Here is a 22,504-nt window from a genome sequence, read left to right as displayed (position 1 = left end):
GATCTACTGTAATAAATAACTGAAAAGACGACTCCTAAGCGTTCTGAAGTGTTTATTAGGAATTTCCATTATGGGTGCAATGTTTTTTAAAATCTATACTCCTTCTTCTTCTTCTTCTTCTTCCTTCTTTTCTTGTTCTCGTCACCGAACAGCATCTTGATGGCTTCCTGTAAGAGAAGTGCACAAGGTCAGAAACGACTCCTGAACGTTTTTGATCTCTGTGTAAACTGTGATGTGACGAAACGTTTCAATAGAAATCGAATACAAAATATAGTTGTGTGTCTCAGAACTGAATTTCAGCAGATGTCCAGTTTTTATTAAAAGATCCTCACCGGCTTGAGACCAGCTTCCCTCGCCTTCAGGATCGCGTCCATTTCATCCACCTACACACACACACAGAGGAAAGAGGGATTGGTGGGTGGGGTTTTGTTTCCACATAGCCAAAGTTAATTCATCATTTCAATATCAGACGTTTTTAAGAATCAGAGATGAAACACTCTGTAAATTGCTTGAGTGTGTGTGTTTGTGTGTGTGTGTGTGTGTGTGTTGGTGCAGTGTGTGCGCTCACTTTGGCATACAGGAGCTCAGGATCGCTGATCATATTCATGATTTCATAATTGTTCTGGTTCCCTGCAAGCATCCAGGTGATCTTATTTGCCAAGTTCGGGTGGATTTTCTCAACGAGAGGCAACAAGTGATCATCTGCAGACAGACAGAGAGAGAGTGAGTGAGGTGTGAGAGAACAGAAATCGAGTGAATGGTCCCAGCCATCCAATCATGTAACATGGGCAGGGTTCAGGTGCCAGACTCTTTCTATTCTCGATTATTGAGGAACAAAAGCAAGACGAGTTGAAAGCAGGTGCTTGGAGAAGTTTTCGATCTCGACAAGGAAACACATCGCAAACCATAATGGGGGAGAAAAAAAAAAGGTACCCTATGGGTCCATGTGGCTACTGTTTATAAATAAAATAGTTTTCTGATCCCATGTCCATACAGTAAATATAGCATATATACACGTTATCAATTCTACTCGCCTCATCTCTTGCAAGCATCACCAAGCTGCGAGCAGCATCAGGGCTTGGAGTGTTTTGGTTACCATGTTTTGTTTAGTGTATTTTGTTCTAAATGCAGTGCTGTGAACTCGATCTATTTTCAAAATAGTACGAAAGCACTTGTTCATGAATTGTCTTTGAAGCATTATTTAGAACTAATGAGCACATTTTGTTTCACAAGTGGAGTGTAAAGACTCTGAAATAAAAAATACAATTAAAAAATTAAAGCCAATAGCAGAAGTTTGATATCGGCTTCTCAAGCTATCTGCCAAAAAGCTAAAAAAAAAAACACCTTTCAAAACCTTTCATTTGACCTTTCAGAAGAACCAAACAAAAGCCATGATAATCAAAAAGGTACATTTTCTTCAAATGAACACCACTTACTCGATATCGAATCAGTAGCCTTGGTGAACCACAAGATGAATTTCGTTTATCTTTTTATCTGCCCATTATCTTACAACACTACAAGTTATAATGAGGTTTCTCTTATTCCATTTCTGGTTCTGATTGGTTCTGAAGTCTATCAAGAAGTAGAACGGGTAATCGAACTTGATCAGGATAAGTGCTGATTGGTTACGAAGTCTCACTATTGTTACACTCATTCTTACAACACGATGACATAGTGGCTACTGCCTCACTTCGCCTCTTTGAGGCAGTGGCCACAAAAAAAACCCAAAAAAAACCAGTGGATTATACGCTGAGCTGCAGAGCAGGAGTGTTTATGAGCCAGATGTTGGTGTGTGTTTTTTATGCGTGTATGAGTGTGAAACTCACGCGCCATCTGGACTTGTTCATCTACAGGACATGATTCCAACATGTAGATGGTCAGCCTTTTCCCAGCAGATGGTGATGTGGGTCGATCCTGGACACAGAGGAACTCATTTTTCTTCTATTATTATTATTATTATTACGACTCATTACTCGTGTTTTGTTCTTACTGTTGCGTCCTTGTCTGGCTGAACTTCACTCACAGCTGACACAGCTGTAGGAGGCACTGCATCAGTTGTGGCTGGAAGTTCTTTTGCAGCTGAAACTGGAACCACAACTGGACTGCTGTCCCCAACTGCAGCTGTCTCAACAGCTGGGACGCTTTCCAGCGCTCGCTCAGCTGAAGGAACAAAAACGCATCACAGCTCATTCATTTCAGTGAAAAAAACATTATCGGTATCAATTATACTATGTGCATGCAGTCAGATTCAGAAGTACTGGCATCCTTGGTAAAGATGGGTCAGAAAGGTTATGAAAATTTGAATATTATATATACACACACAGTATATATGGTTTTACATTAACTTTTTTGCTCACCGGCCACTGTGGCTAGTGGTTTTCCTGAGTCACTAGCCATTCAGCCTTTTCACTAGCCACAATTTTGTTGCCAGGAAATCGAAGTTTTTTATTCACCATGATATGTTAAAGTTCGGAAGATCTAGATTTAATTATGAATTAAATCTCTACAATAGCACTCAAGTATTCAGTGCTGTTAAGGTAGCTCCCTATATGAAAACATGCAACCAATTCAGACAAAAATATAAACAGAGTATTCTGTTTATTGAACTCAAATTCAAGCCCCTTACAATATGAAATATCGTATGATATGAAAAATAACATTCAGTACAACTGAACTGATTCTAATATTAAAAGTCCAATTCAAAACATTTATCATTGAAAAACATTTGATGTTTTGATATGCAAGTATTATGTGTATTATCAAGTATTATTATGTATATTATGTATTATCTATTAATAGTGTGTGTGTGTGTGTGTGTGAACATGTGTAGAGAGACATTAAATGTCCTCATTACATTCATCATCAGATGAGTCTGAATGGTCCATGAAAAATGGTCTTCGTGACCTGAGGCTTCCAGCAGGCCATAAGTTGATAGCTGGGGTGAGATCAACTTCTTTCCAGTCGCATGAACGTTTCTAAACAGCAGCTCCAGCCTCTCCAGCTCAGCCGACTTCATGACAGCCAGGGACTGAAAGCAATGCTGTCCTGTAGTGACCAGCCGTCTTCGCCTGTTTTGATGTTATAGTACCAGTGTGTGCATTTGACTTTTCGTGGTCCTTTATAGTTTTGAGTTTAAAATTACTGGTGCCCGTCTTTGCCAGAGTTTCTACAGTCTTCACAGTACGTTATTTTCAGTTTTGCTATGAACTAGCCAATCTCACCCGAACTTCCATTTGTCATTGAACTGTCTTATCTTCCTATTAGTGTCTTGTTCATCTCCATGGCCGCAGCCAGCTCTGAGGCCCCCGAGGTCCGGACCTCGGTCATTAAGAGCTGAAAATACATTGGTACGCTAAATATTCAACTGGATAAAAAATAAAGAATAACATTAAAACGTCTCCGTAAAAAGTGCATTGTTAATGATGTTAAACGCTGATTCTGTCTCTGTTTGGTGTGCGCGGCTCTGAGACCAAGAACAAAAAAGCGAATGAGCGCATGCGTGACTCAGGGGAGGAACGCAGTGCAGGAGACACAGGGTTTCCATGGTAACCATCAGCGCACTTTCATGAAGCTATTAAATTTACATTTTCGAACTTCGTAGTCAGCTGGGATAGGGTCCAGCTTGCCTGCGACCCTGTAGAACAGGATAAAGCGGCTAGAGATAATGAGATGAGATGAAAAAATAAATATATATTATTTCCCAGCTTAAGGTCAGTCCGTATTGTGAAATACTGTGACCTCGGCCCAGAGGCCTCGGTCAGTATTTTCAAGACCTCGGTCACGGTATTTCACGATACAGACCCCCCCCAGCTGGTAAATAATACACACACACACACACGACGGTACTGTTCCGTCCCGGGTTATGAGAGATATGTTACACTGATTCTGACAACATGATGACATTGTGGCTACAGCCTACAAAAGAAACAAACAAACAAAACAAACAAACAAAAACCCTTACGAATGACTAGGTACGCCTTTTCGACCAACAGGGAACAGGTTCTTGAACCAATTCCATTCAGGATTCTTTGAACAAGAACAGAATCCGTTCTCTGTGGGTCGAAAAGGGGTAACGTCCCAGTTTGGTTATACTAAACATAGGCACGAATGGAACGCTGCTCAGCCAATCAAATTAGTGAGTCTGTATATTACTGAACTGTTGTATAATTAGTTAATTAGCTGATTATAGCTGAACCAGGGGAAAATGGTGCATTCCAGGACCACATTCAGGAACCTGTGGTGTAATGTGAACGTGGCCATGCCTCTACTGGCTTTCCATATAGGATGCGCCATCAAAACCCTATATTCAACATCTTGAAAGAGGCTCAAGAGGAGCTCAAATGACTCTCTGAGCAGATCGGGTTTGCTTTTCAGGTTTACTCCGGACTACATGTGCAGCAGTGCAGTTGTAGCCTGCCTTGTTTGTGATTTTAAAAATACAGTAAATCATTCGATAAGCCAAAGCAATAGAGTGGAAAGTTTCAACTTATGTTTGCCTTGGATAACTTTGCCTAAAACATGGTGGTGTATCCTGATTTTTTTCCCCAGAATGTTTTTTTTTTTTTTGTGTCGGTGTAACGGATGCCAGATTGTTAATGTATCTCAGTTCCATAGGCTACATGGTTAGGGGATCTTTTGTCCTCATTGCTTGGGCCAGATCAAACCATTAAACAAGCTTCAATTATTCTTACTCTTGCCACATACATGATTTTTCTTGTCAAAACTGATGATATTCAGTTCAAACACCATTAAAAGTAACTTCAGGAATAGATCTCTTGTGTGATGTGTAATTCACCCTCTCATTTAAATATGGAGAAAATGTTTTGGCGCATGCTTTGCGCATCCCGGACCTCGGTGATTTTAAAATGCTGCTCCGGCCCTGATCATCTCTGCCCCTTTTTCCCTGAGCAGCAGGGTTTGAAACTCCAGCTATATGCCGCCACATAGTGCGCTTGTCAGTCGTCAGCAACTTTGTTGCTTCGTTCATTAACCGCAGGTTACCGTATCACTGATTTTACCTGACACGTTAAAGTACGTTCTAAACAATTCTAACATGTTGTCAGAATGTTTACGCAGGTGCTCATGGGAGTTGTAGGCGCGTAATGTTACATTGCAATGCGTTTATTATATCAGATGCCTTCAGAGAAAACTACAATTAAAATATATTGTCATACCACAGAATAAACCACCCGCCAAAGTGGCTAGTGAGACTAAAGTCATTACCCGCCAAAGCCCAATTTTACCCGCATTTGGCGGGTGCTAATGTAAAGCCCTGATTTTATATGTATTCTAAGAGAATTTAAAAAACTTCAAAAAATTAAGCTTTTTAGAGGCACAGATTTTAACTTATCCATGTATGAAAGCAGTAACATCATGCATAAATCACACAGGGATCCTTGAGCAGGCTATAAACTGGTATTAAAAATGCAAAAATAGTGTCGGGAACAGCGTTCTCCTGTCTTTTGTATGGTTTGTACTGTCTTACCATCAGCTCGATGCAGAAAGTTGACGAAAGTGTAGCCGCGTGAGGAGAAGGTCTTCTTGTCCCTCCACATGTGGACAGAGTGAATAGGTCCTGCACGGCTCACCATCTCCACCAACATCATCTCGGTGACATCAGGGTGCGGATCACCCACATACAGTGAGGTCATTGTGGAGTTTGAGTTCATTTTACCTAGAGAGAGAGAGAAATCAGACTTTCAGTGGTGGAGAAAAGCAAGGAGACCAACTGAATGATGGACAGAACATTGTCAGCATCGACACGGTAACCTCCTGTTTTAAACAGACAAAGCTGAGGATAAGTACACTAAAATGCATTTCTCGATGGAGACTGGAGGAATCGTAAAACGTAAGGACCTAAAGGCTGAAGGTGGGTTTCCCAAAAGCATCGCAGCAAAAAGATTATCAGTAAATGGTAGAGCAAGCAGCACAATGCACTCTCTGATCAGTATGAAGGTAAAGAAGAAGGAATGAGAATACACAGTTATGAGATTAGTGTGTGTCGTGTTAGTAAACTATTAAAACTTAAAAAAAAAATACAAATCACTCAGTTAGTACAAGGTGACTTACTACGAAGGAGAAGATTAAATCGCTGGAAACTCGCTGTGAAGGTTTGTGTCGCTCTGAAGCTCTGTGTGGATGTGTGGCTCTTATATAGCTGCAGATTTTGAAACATAACTAATTAAACTGTTTTCATTTAAACTAATTGAACTAATTAAACTGCCTGAATCATGTGACCTGGGTTTTCCCCTAAACTTTCGGGGAAACCCCAGGTCACGTGACCAGGTGACATCAGCTCCCTGAGAGAGAGAGAGAGAGAGAGCATCCTGATCGCTCTGTCTTGTTCAGTAGCCCATTCAGTGTTCTGTGTGTGTGGCTTTACATCTTCTCTCCCGGACCGAGAGCTCACAGGCTCGTCAGAGTGAAGCCATCTGGCCGCCATCTTACCCCTCACATCGCGTGGATTTGGTTTGTGTGTTAAACCGTCATATCTGGCCCCAAGACAAGTTTCTCCTGACTTTTTTCCCACTGCTATAATTATTTTTACGGAAATTATTTCAGTTTATCTTTCTCTTACAGTCAGGTCTGAACAGTATTTATTTGTCACATAATTCACTGTCACAATATTCATGCAGCTTGTGACCAATAAATGCTGTTAAGACCTGACTGAGAATGAAGTGAAAATGGCAAAATGAATGGGCTACTGAGCAACACAGAGCGATCAGGATGCTCTCTCTCTCTCTCTCTCTCTCTCTCAGGGAGCTGATGTCACCTGGTCACGTGACCTGGGGTTTCCCCTAAAGTTTAGGGGAAAACCCAGGTCACATGATTCAGACAGTTTAATTAGTTCAATTAGTTTAAATGGAAACAGTTTAATTAGTTATGTTTCAAAATCTGCAGCTATATAAGAGCCACACATCCACACAGAGCTTCAGAGCGACACAAACCTTCACAGCGAGTTTCCAGCGATTTAATCTTCTCCTTCGTAGTAAGTCACCTTGTACTAACTGAGTGATGTGTATTTTTTTTAAGTTTTAATAGTTTACTAACACGACACACACTAATCTCATAACTGTGTATTCTCATTCCTTCTTCTTTACCTTCATACTGATCAGAGAGTGCATTGTGCTGCTTGCTCTACCATTTACTGATAATCTTTTTGCTGCGATGCTTTTGGGAAACCCACCTTCAGCCTTTAGGTCCTTACGTTTTACGATTCCTCCAGTCTCCATCGAGAAATGCATTTTAGTGTACTTATCCTCAGCTTTGTCTGTTTAAAACAGGAGGTTACCGTGTCGATGCTGACAATGTTCTGTCCATCATTCAGTTGGTCTCCTTGCTTTTCTCCACCACTGAAAGTCTGATTTCTCTCTCTCTCTAGGTAAAATGAACTCAAACTCCACAATGACCTCACTGTATGTGGGTGATCCGCACCCTGATGTCACCGAGATGATGTTGGTGGAGATGGTGAGCCGTGCAGGACCTGTTCACTCTGTCCACATGTGCAGGGACAAGAAGACCTTCTCCTCACGCGGCTACACTTTCGTCAACTTTCTGCATCGAGCTGATGGTAAGACAGTACAAACCATACAAAAGACATGGGAACGCTGTTCCCGACACTATTTCTGCATTTTTAATACCAGTTTATAGCCTGCTCAAGGATCCATGTGTGATTTATGCATGATGTTACTGCTTTCATACATGGATAAGTTAAAATCTGTGCCTCTAAAAAGCTTAATTTTTTGAAGTTTTTTAAATTCTCTTAGAATACATATAAAATCAGGGCTTTACATTAGCACCCGCCAAATGCGGGTAAAATTGGGCTTTGGCGAGTAATGACTTTAGTCTCACTAGCCACTTTGGCGGGTGGTTTATTCTGTGGTACGACAATATATTTTAATTGTAGTTTTCTCTGAAGGCATCTGATATAGGGTGACCACCTGCTCATAAGCCCAAGGGGGGACAAGGGGTATGTTTTTGAGGGACAATGTGGGACGCCGCCCCCAATGCGCCGCGCCGGCCGCTGGAAGACTCACAGATAGTGGTTTACCCATTTCTAGCACATACTACCTTACATGGTATATCAATAATACCCTATTCTGCTGTTATTGGTGATGTATGGTCATGAACAGGCCACCAAATGTGTTTTTTTTTCATAAACATTCATAATATTTTGACCATTCAATGACTTGAGAGACACACTTCCACTTATGATTTATTGAAGCTACTCAATTTTATTTATTTTCTATTACAATTTATTCACTTTAAATCAATCATAATATAATATTGAGTCTGAGGCTTTGCAGTGCATCAGTACAGCAGGAATAGTGACAAGTCTCCATTTAGTTTTCAGTGGATTAACAGGAATTGTAGTGGCTCAGCACCACAGAAACAGTCGAAAAAGTCTCTTAACTCACAACCGCAGCCACTTTGTCAGCTAGAGAGTCGTTTTTAGGTCGGAGGAAAGCATCCATAGATTTAGACGTTTCTTTCTGTTGCACACGTTTCTTGTGAGTCTCCGCGAGCCTGTGTCGTTTCACATCGTATTCCCCGCCATGGGACTAAGATCCATGCATGCACTCTAAAAAATAATGGGGCCAGTACCGGTTCTTCAGGGCGATGCCATAGAAGAACCTTTTTCAGGGCTTCAAAGAACCATTCATGCAACAGTTCTTTAAAGAACCATTTAAACCATTTGTTTGAGCAGTGAAGACAGATTTGTGTAAACATAGCCTATGTGCATTGACCAGCAAATGGTAAGAGAATGCCAGGCTCTGAAGAACCATTTCCAATGTGAAGAACCTTTCGCATAATGTAATGGTTCATCATAGAGTTTTGACTCTCCATGGAACCATCCAGAGATTTGAAGAACCACTGAAGCACCTTTATTTTTTAGAGTGTGCATGTCCGATTGAGAAAGATGTTTTGCAAAGGTCAAAGAAAGCCCTCTCGGTATCCCCCTCAACCCCTTTCAGCCACAAATATTCATTTTCCCACTCTTTCCTGTACATACACCTTCTCTTTTTAACTGGAGGTGGCGGTGCCTCACCTGCCATCTCCCCAGTACCTTTCTCCATTTTTTAATATGAAAGCGATGCATGCGTTGCACCTGCGTCCCTCGTCACTGTCTGTGCACATGAGTGCGGTGTCATGGCAACAACAAAAAGTTGACAACAACCAGTCAGTTGTGAGGGGTGTGTGTGTGTGGTTTTGTTCTACAGTCTATAGTGGCGACGGCGGTGTGCTGAAATGTCAAGTAATATTCGTTTGGCTGCCTGGGTGGCCCGGGGAGAGCGACATCCCCCTCAGCAAGCATCGATTATGCGGGACACGTTCTGAATTTGCGGGACGCATAAATTCGGCTTCAAATGCTGTACGCGCTATGCGGGACAGGTGGTCACCCTAATCTGATATAATAAACGCATTGCAATGTAACATTACGCGCCTACAACTCCCGAGCACCTGCGTAAACATTCTGACAACATGTTAGAATTGTTTAGAACGTACTTTAACGTGTCAGGTAAAATCAGTGATACGGTAACCTGCGGTTAATGAACGAAGCAACAAAGTTGCTGACGACTGACAAGTGCACTATGTGGCGGCATATAGCTGGCGTTTCAAACCCTGCTGCTCAGGGAAAAAGGGGCAGAGATGATCAGGGCCGGAGCAGCATTTTAAAATCACCGAGGTCCGTGATGCGCAAAGCGCGCGCCAAAACATTTTCTCCATATTTAAATGAGAGGGTGAATTACACATCACACAAGAGATCTATTCCTGAAGTTACTTTTAATGGTGTTTGAACTGAATATAATCAGTTTTGACAAGAAAAATCATGTATGTGGCAAGAGTAAGAATAATTGAAGCTTGTTTAATGGTTTGATCTGGCCCAAGCAATGAGGACAAAAGATCCCCTAACCATGTAGCCTATGGAACTGAGATACATTAACAATCTGGCATCCGTTACACCGACAAAAAAAAAAAAAAAAACATTCTGGAGAAAAAAAATCAGGATACACCACCATGTTTTAGGCAAAGTTATCCAAGGCAAACATAAGTTGAAACTTTCCACACTATTGCTTTGGCTTATCGAATGATTTACTGTATTTTTAAAATCACAAACAAGGCAGGCTACAACTGCACTGCTGCACATGTAGTCCGGAGTAAACCTGAAAAGTAAACCCGATCTGCTCAGAGAGTCATTTGAGCTCCTCTTGAGCCTCTTTCAAGATGTTGAATATAGGGTTTTGATGGCGCATCCTATATGGAAAGCCACTAGAGGCATGGCCACGTTCACATTACACCACAGGTTCCTGAATGTGGTCCTGGAATGCACCATTTTCCCCTGGTTCAGCTATAATCAGCTAATTAACTAATTATACAACAGTTCAGTAATATACAGACTCACTAATTTGATTGGCTGAGCAGCGTTCCATTCGTGCCTATGTTTAGTATAACCAAACTGGGACGTTACCCCTTTTCGACCCACAGAGAACGGATTCTGTTCTTGTTCAAAGAATCCTGAATGGAATTGGTTCAAGAACCTGTTCCCTGTTGGTCGAAAAGGCGTACCTAGTCATTTGTAAGAGTTTTTGTTTGTTTGTTTGTTTCTTTTGTAGGCTGTAGCCACAATGTCATCATGTTGTCAGAATCAGTGTAACAGATCTCTCATAACCCAGGACGGAACAGTACCGTCGTGTGTGTGTATTATTTACCAGATGGGGGGGGGTCCGTATCGTGAAATACCGTGACCGAGGTCTTGAAAATACTGACCGAGGCCTCTGGGCCGAGGTCACAGTATTTCACAATACGGACTGACCTTAAGCTGGGAAATAATATATATTTATTTTTTCATCTCATCTCATTATCTCTAGCCGCTTTATCCTGTTCTACAGGGTCGCAGGCAAGCTGGAGCCTATCCCAGCTGACTACGAAGTTCGAAAATGTAAATTTAATAGCTTCATGAAAGTGCGCTGATGGTTACCATGGAAACCCCGTGTCTCCTGCACTGCGTTCCTCCCCCGAGTCACGCATGCGCTCATTCGCTTTTTTGTTCTTGGTCTCAGAGCCGCGCACACCAAACAGAGACAGAATCAGCGTTTAACATCATTAACAATGCACTTTTTACGGAGACGTTTTAATGTTATTCTTTATTTTTTATCCAGTTGAATATTTAGCGTACCAATGTATTTTCAGCTCTTAAAAATGACCGAGGTCCGGACCGCGGGGGCCTCAGAGCTGGCTGCGGCCATGGAGATCAACAAGACACTAACAGGAAGATAAGACAGTTCAATGACAAATGAAAGTTCGGGTGAGATTGGCTAGTTCATAGCAAAACCGAAAATACCATGTACTGTGAAGACTGTAGAACAGGGGTGTTCAAATTGATCCATAAAGGGCCGTGTGGCTGCAGGTTTTCATTCCAGCCATGCAGCAGCACCCTGATTTGGCTTATTCAATCAACTGACACACCCACCCTTTAATCAAGGGTGGGTGTGGCTGCAAGTATTTGACTGTGTGAAGACAGTTCAGTTGATTGAATGAGCCAAGTCAGGTGTGCTGCTGCATGGCTGGAATGAAAACCTGCAGCCACACGGCCCTTTATGGATCAATTTGAACACCCCTGCTGTAGAAACTCTGGCAAAGACGGGCACCAGTAATTTTAAACTCAAAACTATAAAGGACCACGAAAAGTCAAAACACCGGTACTATAACATCAAAACAGGCGAAGACGGCTGGTCACTACAGGACAGCATTGCTTTCAGTCCCTGGCTGTCATGAAGTCGGCTGAGCTGGAGAGGCTGGAACTGCTGTTTAGAAACGTTCATGCGATTGGAAAGAAGTTGATCTCACCCCAGCTATCAACTTATGGCCTGCTGGAAGCCTCAGGTCACGAAGACCATTTTTCATGGACCATTCAGACTCATCTGATGATGAATATAATGAGGACATTTAATGTCTCTCTCTACACATGTTCACACACACACATTATTAATAGATAATACATAATATACATAATAATACTTGATAATACACATAATACTTGCATATCAAAACATCAAATGTTTTTCAATGATAAATGTTTTGAATTGGACTTTTAATACACGGGCGCAGATAGACAGGGGGGATTCGTCCCACCCAGATTTAAATTCACCTCGTTCGGTCCCCCCCACTTATAGGGAGGAAAAAACGTCTATGCCAGGGGTGTCCACACTGATCCATAAAGGGCCATGTGGCTGCAGGTTTTCATTCCAGCCATGCAGCAGCACACCTGACTTGGCTCATTCAATCAACTGAACTGTCTTGACACAGTCAAATACTTGCAGCCACACCCACCCTTGATTAAAGGGTGGGTGTGTCAGTTGATTGAATAAGCCAAATGAGGTGTGTTACTGCATGGCTGGAATGAAAACCTGCAGCCACACGGCCCTTTATGGATCAGTTTGGACACCCCTGGTCTATGCTGTCTTTCTTTGCATAAGGCAAACCTCACGGAAAAATCAAAAGACTAATTACCATTCGGTTTATTGAGGTGCACAGCAGTACGTACATAGTTGCAACTGCGTAGACTGCACAGGTTGCGAGCTCGAGCTTGGTTGCTATGGTTACCCACAACAAGTTTGACAGGCATATCGGGGACAGCTCCTCCTAGTTCAGGACCCCAACACGGCATGATGAAGGGTGCCAAAAGGCAGAAAACAATTGCATTGTTTAAAAAAAAAAAACGACTGTAAGTAAACTGTGCCTTACTTTATCATATCACCTTGCAATTTTTTAATAGTCTGTTCAAAGTAATGTCATAGTGAAAGTAAAATCATACGGAGTAGAGATGCCTTTCTGGTAGCCTCCTTCTTTCGGTGGTAGCCTGTAGATACAGTGCTCAGAAGGCAGTTTTAATGTTTAATCTGGCGTTCCCTGCCATAATTTCAGTGAGCATATTGTTTCATAAGGAAACTTTGCGAAGAGTTGTTGACTGACTGCCGCTCACGCAACACACAGGCATAGTTAGAAAGTCAGGATGCACTGGTTTACACTTTACACACACACATAGCCCAGCCTCTCGCTATGTTTAACAGTTGGAACTTAGCGGTTTTAAAACTAGTTTTGCAATTTCTGTGCGTGATGATAATGTGTAAACTTTGGATTTCCATAGGCTATGTTAAAATGTTATCATTGTCCTGGCCTGCAGGAATTCCTGGTGATGGCAGTGAGGGAGGTGAAATAACATGTATACATACTACCGTTCAAAAGTTTGGGGTCACCCAGACAATTTTGTGTTTTCCATGAAAAGTCACACTTTTATTTACCACCATAAGTTGTAATATGAATAGAAAATATAGTCAAGACATTTTTCTGGCCATTTTGAGCATTTAATCGACCCCACAAATGTGATGCTCCAGAAACTCAATCTGCTCAAAGGAAGGTCAGTTTTATAGCTTCTCTAAAGAGCTAAACTGTTTTCAGCTGTGCTAACATGATTGTACAAGGGTTTTCTAATCATCCATTAGCCTTCTGAGGCAATGAGCAAACACATTGTACCATTAGAACACTGGAGTGATAGTTGCTGGAAATGGGCCTCTATACACCTATGGAGATATTGCACCAAAAACCAGACATTTGCAGCTAGAATAGTCATTTACCACATTAGCAATGTATAGAGTGGATTTCTGATTAGTTTAAAGTGATCTTCATTGAAAAGAACAGTGCTTTTCTTTCAAAAATAAGGACATTTCAAAGTGACCCCAAACTTTTGAACGGTAGTGTATATATACAGTATATATACACAAAATGGAATCATTTGCTGACAGCTCAGTCCCCCCCAGTTCAAAAATCCTATCTGCGCCCCTGTTTTAATATTAGAATCAGTTCAGTTGTACTGAATGTTATTTTTCATATCATACGATATTTCATATTGTAAGGGACTTGAATTTGAGTTCAATAAACAGAATACTCTGTTTATATTTTTGTCTGAATTGGTTGCATGTTTTCATATAGGGAGCTACCTTAACAGCACTGAATACTTGAGTGCTATTGTAGAGATACATTATACGCTGCCAAACATCTCATCTCATTATCTCTAGCCGCTTTATCCTGTTCTACAGGGTCGCAGGCAAGCTGGAGCCTATCCCAGCTGACTACGGGCGAAAGGCGGGGTACACCCTGGACAAGTCGCCAGGTCATCACAGGGCTGACACATAGACACAGACAACCATTCACACTCACGGTCAATTTAGAGTCACCAGTTAACCTAACCTGCATGTCTTTGGACTGTGGGGGAAACCGGAGCACCCGGAGGAAACCCACGCGGACACGGGGAGAACATGCAAACTCCGCACAGAAAGGCCCTCGCCGGCCACGGGGCTCGAACCCGGACCTTCTTGCTGTGAGGCGACAGCGCTAACCACTACACCACCGTGCCGCCCGAACTTTAACATATCATGGTGAATAAAAAACTTCGATTTCCTGGCAACAAAATTGTGGCTAGTGAAAAGGCTGAATGGCTAGTGACTCAGGAAAACCACTAGCCACAGTGGCCGGTGAGCAAAAAAGTTAATGTAAAGCCATATACTGTGTGTGTATATATAATATTCAAATTTTCATAACCTGACCTATCTTTACCAAGGATGCCAGTACTTCTGAATCTGACTGCATGCACATAGTATAATTGATACCGATAATGTTTTTTTCACTAAAATGAATGAGCTGTGATGTGTTTTTGTTCCTTCAGCTGAGCGAGCGCTGGAAAGCGTCCCAGCTGTTGAGACAGCTGCAGTTGGGGACAGCAGTCCAGTTGTGGTTCCAGTTTCAGCTGCAAAAGAACTTCCAGCCACAACTGATGCAGTGCCTCCTACAGCTGTGTCAGCTGTGAGTGAAGTTCAGCCAGACAAGGACGCAACAGTAAGAACAAAACACGAGTAATGAGTCATAATAATAATAATAATAATAATAATAATAATAGAAGAAGAAAAATGAGTTCCTCTGTGTCCAGGATCGACCCACATCACCATCTGCTGGGAAAAGGCTGACCATCTACATGTTGGAATCATGTCCTGTAGATGAACAAGTCCAGATGGCGCGTGAGTTTCACACTCATACACGCATAAAAAACACACACCAACATCTGGCTCATACACACTCCTGCTCTGCAGCTCAGCGTATAATCCACTGTTTGTTTTTGTGGCCACTGCCTCAAAGAGGCGAAGCGAGGCAGTAGCCACTATGTCATCGTGTTGTAAGAATGAGTGTAACAATAGTGAGACTTCGTAACCAATCAGCACTTATCCTGATCAAGTTCGATTACCCGTTCTACTTCTTGATAGACTTCAGAACCAATCAGAACCAGAAATGGAGTAAGAGAAACCTCGTTATAACTTCGTAGTGTTGTAAGATAATGGGCAGATAAAAAGATAAACGAAATTCACCTTGTGGTTCACCAAGGCTACTGATTCGATATCGAGTAAGTGGTGTTCATTTGAAGAAAATGTCCCTTTTTGATTATCATGGCTTTTGTTTGGTCCTTCTGAAAGGTCAAATGAAAGGTTTTGAAAGTTTTTTTTTTTTTTTTTAGCTTTTTGGCAGATAGCTTGAGAAGCCAATATCAAACTTCTGCTATTGGCTTTAATTTTTTAATTGTATTTTTTATTTCAGAGTCTTTACACTCCACTTGTGAAACAAAATGTGCTCATTAGTTCTAAATAATGCTTCAAAGACAATTCATGAACAAGTGCTTTCGTACTATTTTGAAAATAGATCGAGTTCACAGCACTGCATTTAGAACAAAATACACTAAACAAAACATGGTAACCAAAACACTCCAAGCCCTGATGCTGCTCGCAGTTTGGTGATGCTTGCAAGAGATGAGGCGAGTAGAATTGATAACATGTGTATATATGCTATATTTACTGTATGGACATGGGATCAGAAAACTATTTTATTTATAAACAGTAGCCACATGGACCCATAGGGTACCTTTTTTTTTCTCCCCATTATGGTTTGCGATGTGTTTCCTTGTCGAGATCGAAAACTTCTCCAAGCACCTGCTTTCAACTCGTCTTGCTTTTGTTCCTCAATAATCGAGAATAGAAAGAGTCTGGCACCTGAACCCCGCCCATGTTACATGATTGGATGGCTGGGACCATTCACTCGATTTCTGTTCTCTCACACCTCACTCACTCTCTCTGTCTGTCTGCAGATGATCACTTGTTGCCTCTCGTTGAGAAAATCCACCCGAACTTGGCAAATAAGATCACCTGGATGCTTGCAGGGAACCAGAACAATTATGAAATCATGAATATGATCAGCGATCCTGAGCTCCTGTATGCCAAAGTGAGCGCACACACAATACACACACACTGCACCAACACACACACTCAAGCAATTTACAGAGTGTTTCATCTCTGATTCTTGAAAACGTCTGATATTGAAATGATGAATTAACTTTGGCTATGTGGAAACAAAACCCCACCCACCAATCCCTCTTTCCTCCTCTCCCTCTCTGTGTGTAGGTGGATGAAATGGACGCGATCCTGAAGGCGAGGGAAGCTGGTCTCAAGCCGGTGAGGATCTTTTAATAAAAACTGGACATCTGCTGAAATTCAGTTCTGAGAGACACAATTATATTTTGTATTCGATTTCTGTTGAAACGTTTTGTCACATCACAGTTTACACAGAGATCAAAAATGTTCAGGAGTCGTTTCTGACCTTGTGCACTTCTCTTACAGGAAGCCATCAAGATGCTGTTCGGTGACGAGAACAAGAAAAGAAGGAAGAAGAAGAAGAAGAAGAAGGAGTATAGATTTTAAAAAACACTGCACCCGTAATGGAAATTCCTAATAAACACTTCAGAACGCTTAGGAGTCGTCTTTTCAGTTATTTATTACAGTAGATCATATAAAAGATATATAAAATAGGAAAGGAAAGAGAAGAATAGAAGAAGACATCACTTCTGATGATGCCGAGAGTACGCGCACTCTGAGTTGTGTTTTAGGAATGTTATCTATTATACTCTGAACGCATTCGCTCACTGCTTGTGTCGTCACGTGATTGGCTCAAGATTTTCTATGAAGTTTTACTAATGAGTGCACCTGGCGTGCTCTGGTATGTGCAGGCGGATGCGAGTTAGGGAGAGCTCAAGCTCCCTGCTTATCACCACCGAGGTCAGGAAAGGTGATTACATCATGAGAAGATGCGTAGTTAGGACGAACTCAAGCACCCTGCTCATTACCACCAAGGGCACAGAAAAGCGGTTACAGCATGTGGAAAAACATCTCTTCTCAGTAACTAAGCCACTTTAGTTCAACATACAGAAACACAGAGAATAATAATGTTCATCCATTAAAATTCCCTCACATTCTCCCCCCTTTTTATCCTATAGGATAATAATTGCTAAAAGAAAAAAATGTACACAATTTCAGTGGTAAGAGTTCCCAGAGAGATTCGACTTAACACATCATTGAGTGTACAGGGATAATGCTAAGGCTGTTTTTTATAAGACAGAGATCTTAAGTTAACGCTAGCAAGCTACACACAAGGATCAGGAAACAATAGAACAGGAAACAGTCATAATGAAAATGTTTTAAGTCAGGACTAGTTTCATGTCAACTGTGCTGATGTCATCGAACGGTGGGTTATAGTCTTCATGTGAGTTTGGAGGCCAGTCAGGCACGTCATCAGAGTCTATTTTCACCATCTGGTAACTGATATTTGTCAGCTGCCTCTGAAATACAGACATACAACCATAGGCGCCAACTTCATGTCAACATTGGGGGGTCAGAATTATGTTCTTGCACCGTGACGTCATGACGTCGGCAGTGTATGTAGTTGAATATCAAAGACTCAGTTGTAAGTCATTTTCATTCATTACTATTCACCGTTGCAAGTGGGAAGCACCCATTTTAACGATAACTTATTATGATGCATTAAAAAAATCTCACGACTTTAAACATTATTGAATAAATTGTGTTTCATACAAACAAATTTAGTTTAATGCAATTTTCTTTGAGACGAATTCGGCAGACAACTGACAAGAATAGTGCAAAAAAAAAGTGCACCATACTCCATAAAAAGGCTTAAGCGCGTTAAACTTATATATCCGCATCGGCTTTAACACAGACTCCAGTGTCCAAATTCTGCACAACATGATCACCTTCATTGCTGGTGGCTGCCGGCCTATTGGTTTGGATAATCCACTTGTCCATTTTGCTTCATTTCTATGTTCACTGTTCAGTGAAAATGGCTGCGGGAGGCCACACAGAACTTTTCGCCTCAGTAGTGCTGCCTTGGTTGCTACGCAACGAACCATTTTATTTATGTTTTTTTTTTTGCCTGGGCCACGTAGGCCTAGTGCTACGCAGTGTAAATTTTGCGGAGTGCAACCTGTCAATCACTCACTGCCAACCACTGGAATATAGAGTGCTTCAAGATCAGCGCGAACCCGGCGGCGGCCATATTGGAAGTCAAACGTCGCTGTGTCAGTGCATTGTTGTTGCTCAGCGAAGCAAAATGCCGAATACGTGTGTCATTGTTGGCTGTAGTAGCCGGGGGGAAAAGGGTGGCAAAAGCTTCCACAGACTCCCTAAAGTCGTGACTAACCAGGGAATTGCAGCACAGGAGAAAAGCGAGCGGAGGAGACGACAGTGGCTGGCTGCCATTAACCGATCAAATTTAGGACAACTTGACTGTATCCGGATTTGTTCTGATCACTTTGTGACAGGTAGGTTAAATTGTCTTGAATTTCATAGTTACTAAAATAAATGTGATACAAACTATTATCTTTTCTATGTACTTTCAGCAATGATTAATGGATATATTTGTCACATTAGGTAGCTTATGTCTGCTGCAGTGCATTGTTGCATCAAATGGCATTTAAGATCTAGGCCTAGTAATGTTTATGTACACATGCTGTTAGTACAAGTTACATACTAGGCCTACATTTTATTCACTGACTAAAATAATTGATAATAATTATGCGGCAACAAGCTGGGGTCAGCTTTCCATTCCTTCTCACTAACAGTGTATGGATCTACATTCCCAATGAAACGTACCTTCTCAGCATAACGCTCCCGTGCCTGCTTATCTAAACTATCACAGTAGTGCTCCATCACTTCAGATGTCTAAATTCTTAAAAAATCAAAGCTTCTAAGCCCTCTAACGCGGAAACGAATTGGTGAATGTGTACTCTATGATGTGTACTCTATGAGCGCTCTGGAGCGAGTGACTTCCAAGATGGCCGCGCCGACCGCATGGTTACTGCTTTTAGCATCATCTCGGAGCACTCTATTGCAAGCGGAAAAGGGGGCGGGTCATGTCCGATCATAACATTTTAGGTGACGTTTCTATAGATTACTTATTTTGCATTCAAAGCTAGGCTATTATTTGTTTAGTTGGTTTCAATCATCAGTTAACATGAATTCATCTGTACTGTTTACTACTTTTTCACGTTTCATTATTGGGGTGTTTTTGCCCCCCCAACTTTATCTTTGGGGGGTCAAAAAGGTCCGTGCCCCCCCACAGATGGCGCCAGTGCATACAACATTGACAGAAAACAGGGAGCAAACATAGCATCACAATCACTAAGCCCAGGACCGGTATGGTGGATAGAATCAGAGTCTTCCATCCACTGAACTAACACGATCAGCTGTCTTCAACTCCTCCACGTTCATCTGCTCGTAATTGTTCAGCAACCTTGCGCATCTTGTTCAGTGCCTCAATGATGTTACCGAGTTAACCCTTGCCCTTTTTGACGTGTATTGGTGCTCAGAGGGCGGGCACGCCCTATCAGCCCTCGTCCCACCTCACCGGGACTTGGAGGAAACTCGAAACCCTAAGGCTTATCTATCAGCTAGACACCGAAATACTCTTCCCTATTGAGGGTGCGTGCGTGATTGATGTGATACTTGCACTGTTCCATGCAGTGATGCCTTTCTTCCTCACGAGCTTTAGTCAGCGTCTGGGTCACTTAGGCCTTCTTTTCCTCCTGCTCAGCCGGTTCAGGAACCCTCCTGCAGCGGCTAGCGTGGATCCACGTCACTCTGCCTGTGACTTTCACTGCCGTTGGGGTCGTGAGCAGGACCTGGAATGGGCTATTCCACCGTGGCTTGTTCCACTTGGTTTGTTGGAAGTCCTTCACCACGATCCAATCCCCTGGTTGTAGATCGTGCAGAGGTCCCTCAGCGGGTTTGGGAAGTGCTTCTTTACCTGTTTGTGGATAGATTTCAAAGCAGAGGACAACGTTGCACAGTAATTCAACATTGCATCATCACACAGTGTGGTGTCTGGCAGTGTTTCTTGAGCTGGCCCTATCCCCGTGTTGGGTACTCGTCCAAACAGAATTTCGAATGGGCTTAACCCATGTTTAGGTCTAGTTTGCATCCTCATTTGTGTGAGTACTACAGGGAGGACCTTTGTCCATCCTAGCCCTGTTTCTGCACAAGCTTTGCTTAGTTTATTTTTAAGTGTCAGTTCAATGAAGTCCATTTGGAGATGATCAAATGGTTTGTCTGGTATTGGGTGTGCTGCTTGAGTTAGTTTGATACCTTGACCTGCATTATGTTGTGCACATATCAAGCATTGCTTGCAAAATTTCGCAGCATAATTTGAAAACCCCTTTGTGAACCATCTCTTTGTTGCTTCTGCTACCATCCCCCCTTTTGACACATGGGTGAGCCCATGTGCCAATTTTGCATAGAAAGGGAACATGTATTTTGGTAGACAGGGACGGCCCGAGGGACAAACCCAGACCGAGTTTGCAAGGATACAGCCTGCCTGTTTCCAGACTCGTCTCTCGTCCTGGGTGGCAGTGCTTTGAAGGTCCGCTAGCTGTAAACAAGGGGTAGAAACCTGAGGAAAGGCAAGGTTAGAGAGTGAACTGGAAGCCGAGGCTGCACACTTAACTGCCGCGTCTGCCCTGGCATTCCCTTGAGACACAAGATCAGTATTGTTAGTATGGGCAGCACACTTACACACAGCAATGGCTCTAGGGAGTAGAACAGCATCCAACAATTCAGAGACCAGTTTATGATGTGCAATGGGAGATCCTGTGCTAGTGAGAAAATTTCTGTTTCCAAATGGTGCCAAAATCGTGCACAACGCCAAATACTTACCTACTGAAAAATATTGACAGATTGCCCTGCAGCCAATTTGCATGCCTCAATAAGGGCACAGAGCTCTGCGGCCTGCGCCGACAGGTTTGAGAGCAGACACAACGCCTTGAGGACCTCGTGATCTGAGACTACGGCAAAACCTACTTTGCTCTTTCCTGTCTCTGAGTCTCTGGAGGCTGAACCATCCACATAGAGGACCATGTCTGGATTTTCCAAAAGGGTCACTCTTTAAGTCTGCCCTGGGGGAACAAAAATCATTAGTGAGAGCAACACAGTCATGTGGTTCTCCATCGTCCTCTATAGGGAGAAGAGAGGCAGAATTCAGAACAGAACAACGTTTCACAATGATGTTAGGCATATCAAGTATGACAGTGTTATACTTCAACCATCTCTGTGCTGACAAATGTGACGTCTTTTCTCCAACAGAAGCAGGGAGACAGCATGTGGGACCAAAAGGGTGAGGTTAGAGTACCCCACAATATTTCTGGAAGCAGTTACCGCCTTTTCAGCTGCAGCAACTGCACACAGGCAAACAGGAAGTCCAGCTGCCACTGGATCCACCCTGCTGGAGAAGTAGGCTACAGGTCTCAATCTATCCCCATGTTTCTGCAAAAGAACAGAGGTCATAAAAACCCTTCTTTTCATCTACACTTTGAACAAATGGTTTATTGGGGTCAGGCAGTCCCAAAGTGGGTGTGGTCTGCAGAGCACTCTTTAGGGATGTCAGGCGCGTGCGGGACAGCATTGACTGCTTGCAGATCTTGGACAAACCTCCACTCATCGGGCTGGGATGGTTTTCTTGCCTTCTTAACTGGAAAAAATAGGATTGCGCACTGGAGAGTCCTGGCAAGGGACAATTACATCTGCCTTCAGCAACGAATCAAAGACCGGTCTTATACCTGCGATTGCTTCTGGTTTGAGTGGGTACTGGGTCTGTTTCGGCCTGAAATCTGATTTGGGGGTGATCACCACTGGTTCAGCATTCTTTATTAGGCCTACATCATGTTTACCCTTCGCCCAAACGGAATTTGGAACTCCCGCCAATTTGGGGTGCACCTCTGCTGGAGTTATGCCTGTGGAAACAGAGACAAACAGGCCACTATGGCCGGGGTCCCCAGGATCCCAGTCATCAGTGGCTAATATTACGCTGCGCTTAACATGCACACACACAGCCTGACTTTGCTTGTAGGCCCCAAGCCTTTGAGAAAACAACACACTAGGGTCCTCTGTTCAGGACCATTCATTGTCATTGGCTGCACAGTTCTTGACCCACTTCCCCATGTCTTTCCAACGGGCGGCTCGTGGCCTTGCTAATGAGACATGGGATATAGAATTAATGATGTCTAAGAAATCATGTTGGCAGCAGTCGACCTCAAAGTCCTCTGACACGAGGCCGCGTATAACAT

At 42.6% G+C, this 22,504-nt stretch overlaps 2 protein-coding genes across 2 annotated transcripts; one reads left to right on the top strand and one right to left on the bottom strand.

Annotated features, from left to right (window-relative positions):
• Nucleotides 1-86: 86 nt before the first annotated feature.
• Nucleotides 87-5,591, bottom strand: LOC132894787 (polyadenylate-binding protein 1-A-like). Its single transcript, XM_060934904.1, has 6 exons — nt 5,486-5,591; nt 1,991-2,160; nt 1,827-1,914; nt 569-702; nt 333-383; nt 87-167 (listed from the first exon to the last, which is right to left on the bottom strand). Exons 1-6 carry the CDS (start codon nt 5,589-5,591, stop codon nt 87-89), a joined length of 630 nt encoding a protein of 209 aa, XP_060790887.1.
• A 1,322-nt stretch (nt 5,592-6,913) lies between these two features.
• LOC132894965 (polyadenylate-binding protein 1-A-like) lies at nt 6,914-16,930 on the top strand. Its single transcript, XM_060935111.1, has 7 exons — nt 6,914-6,988; nt 7,382-7,570; nt 14,726-14,895; nt 14,987-15,074; nt 16,190-16,323; nt 16,503-16,553; nt 16,719-16,930. Exons 2-7 carry the CDS (start codon nt 7,387-7,389, stop codon nt 16,797-16,799), a joined length of 708 nt encoding a protein of 235 aa, XP_060791094.1. The 5' UTR covers nt 6,914-6,988; nt 7,382-7,386; the 3' UTR covers nt 16,800-16,930.
• Nucleotides 16,931-22,504: the final 5,574 nt, after the last annotated feature.

Source organism: Neoarius graeffei, chromosome 12, assembly GCF_027579695.1.
Source record: "Neoarius graeffei isolate fNeoGra1 chromosome 12, fNeoGra1.pri, whole genome shotgun sequence".
NCBI lineage: Eukaryota > Metazoa > Chordata > Actinopteri > Siluriformes > Ariidae > Neoarius > Neoarius graeffei.
The sequence above is the reverse complement of the archived record's forward strand: the minus strand, read 5'-3'. Positions and strand labels throughout refer to the sequence as shown.

Excerpts from the sequence above, each read along its gene's own strand:
- LOC132894787 (XM_060934904.1), bottom strand. The coding sequence starts at position 5,591 with ATGGTGAGCCGTGCAGGACCTATTCACTCTGTCCACATGTGGAGGGAC. Across the intron at positions 2,161-5,485 it reads CTTTCTGCATCGAGCTGATG|CTGAGCGAGCGCTGGAAAGC; the intron begins GTAAGACAGTAC and ends TTGTTCCTTCAG. Across the intron at positions 384-568 it reads CTGAGCTCCTGTATGCCAAA|GTGGATGAAATGGACGCGAT; the intron begins GTGAGCGCACAC and ends GTGTGTGTGTAG.
- LOC132894965 (XM_060935111.1), top strand. The coding sequence starts at position 7,387 with ATGAACTCAAACTCCACAATGACCTCACTGTATGTGGGTGATCCGCAC. Across the intron at positions 14,896-14,986 it reads AGCCAGACAAGGACGCAACA|GATCGACCCACATCACCATC; the intron begins GTAAGAACAAAA and ends CTCTGTGTCCAG. Across the intron at positions 16,554-16,718 it reads GGGAAGCTGGTCTCAAGCCG|GAAGCCATCAAGATGCTGTT; the intron begins GTGAGGATCTTT and ends CTTCTCTTACAG.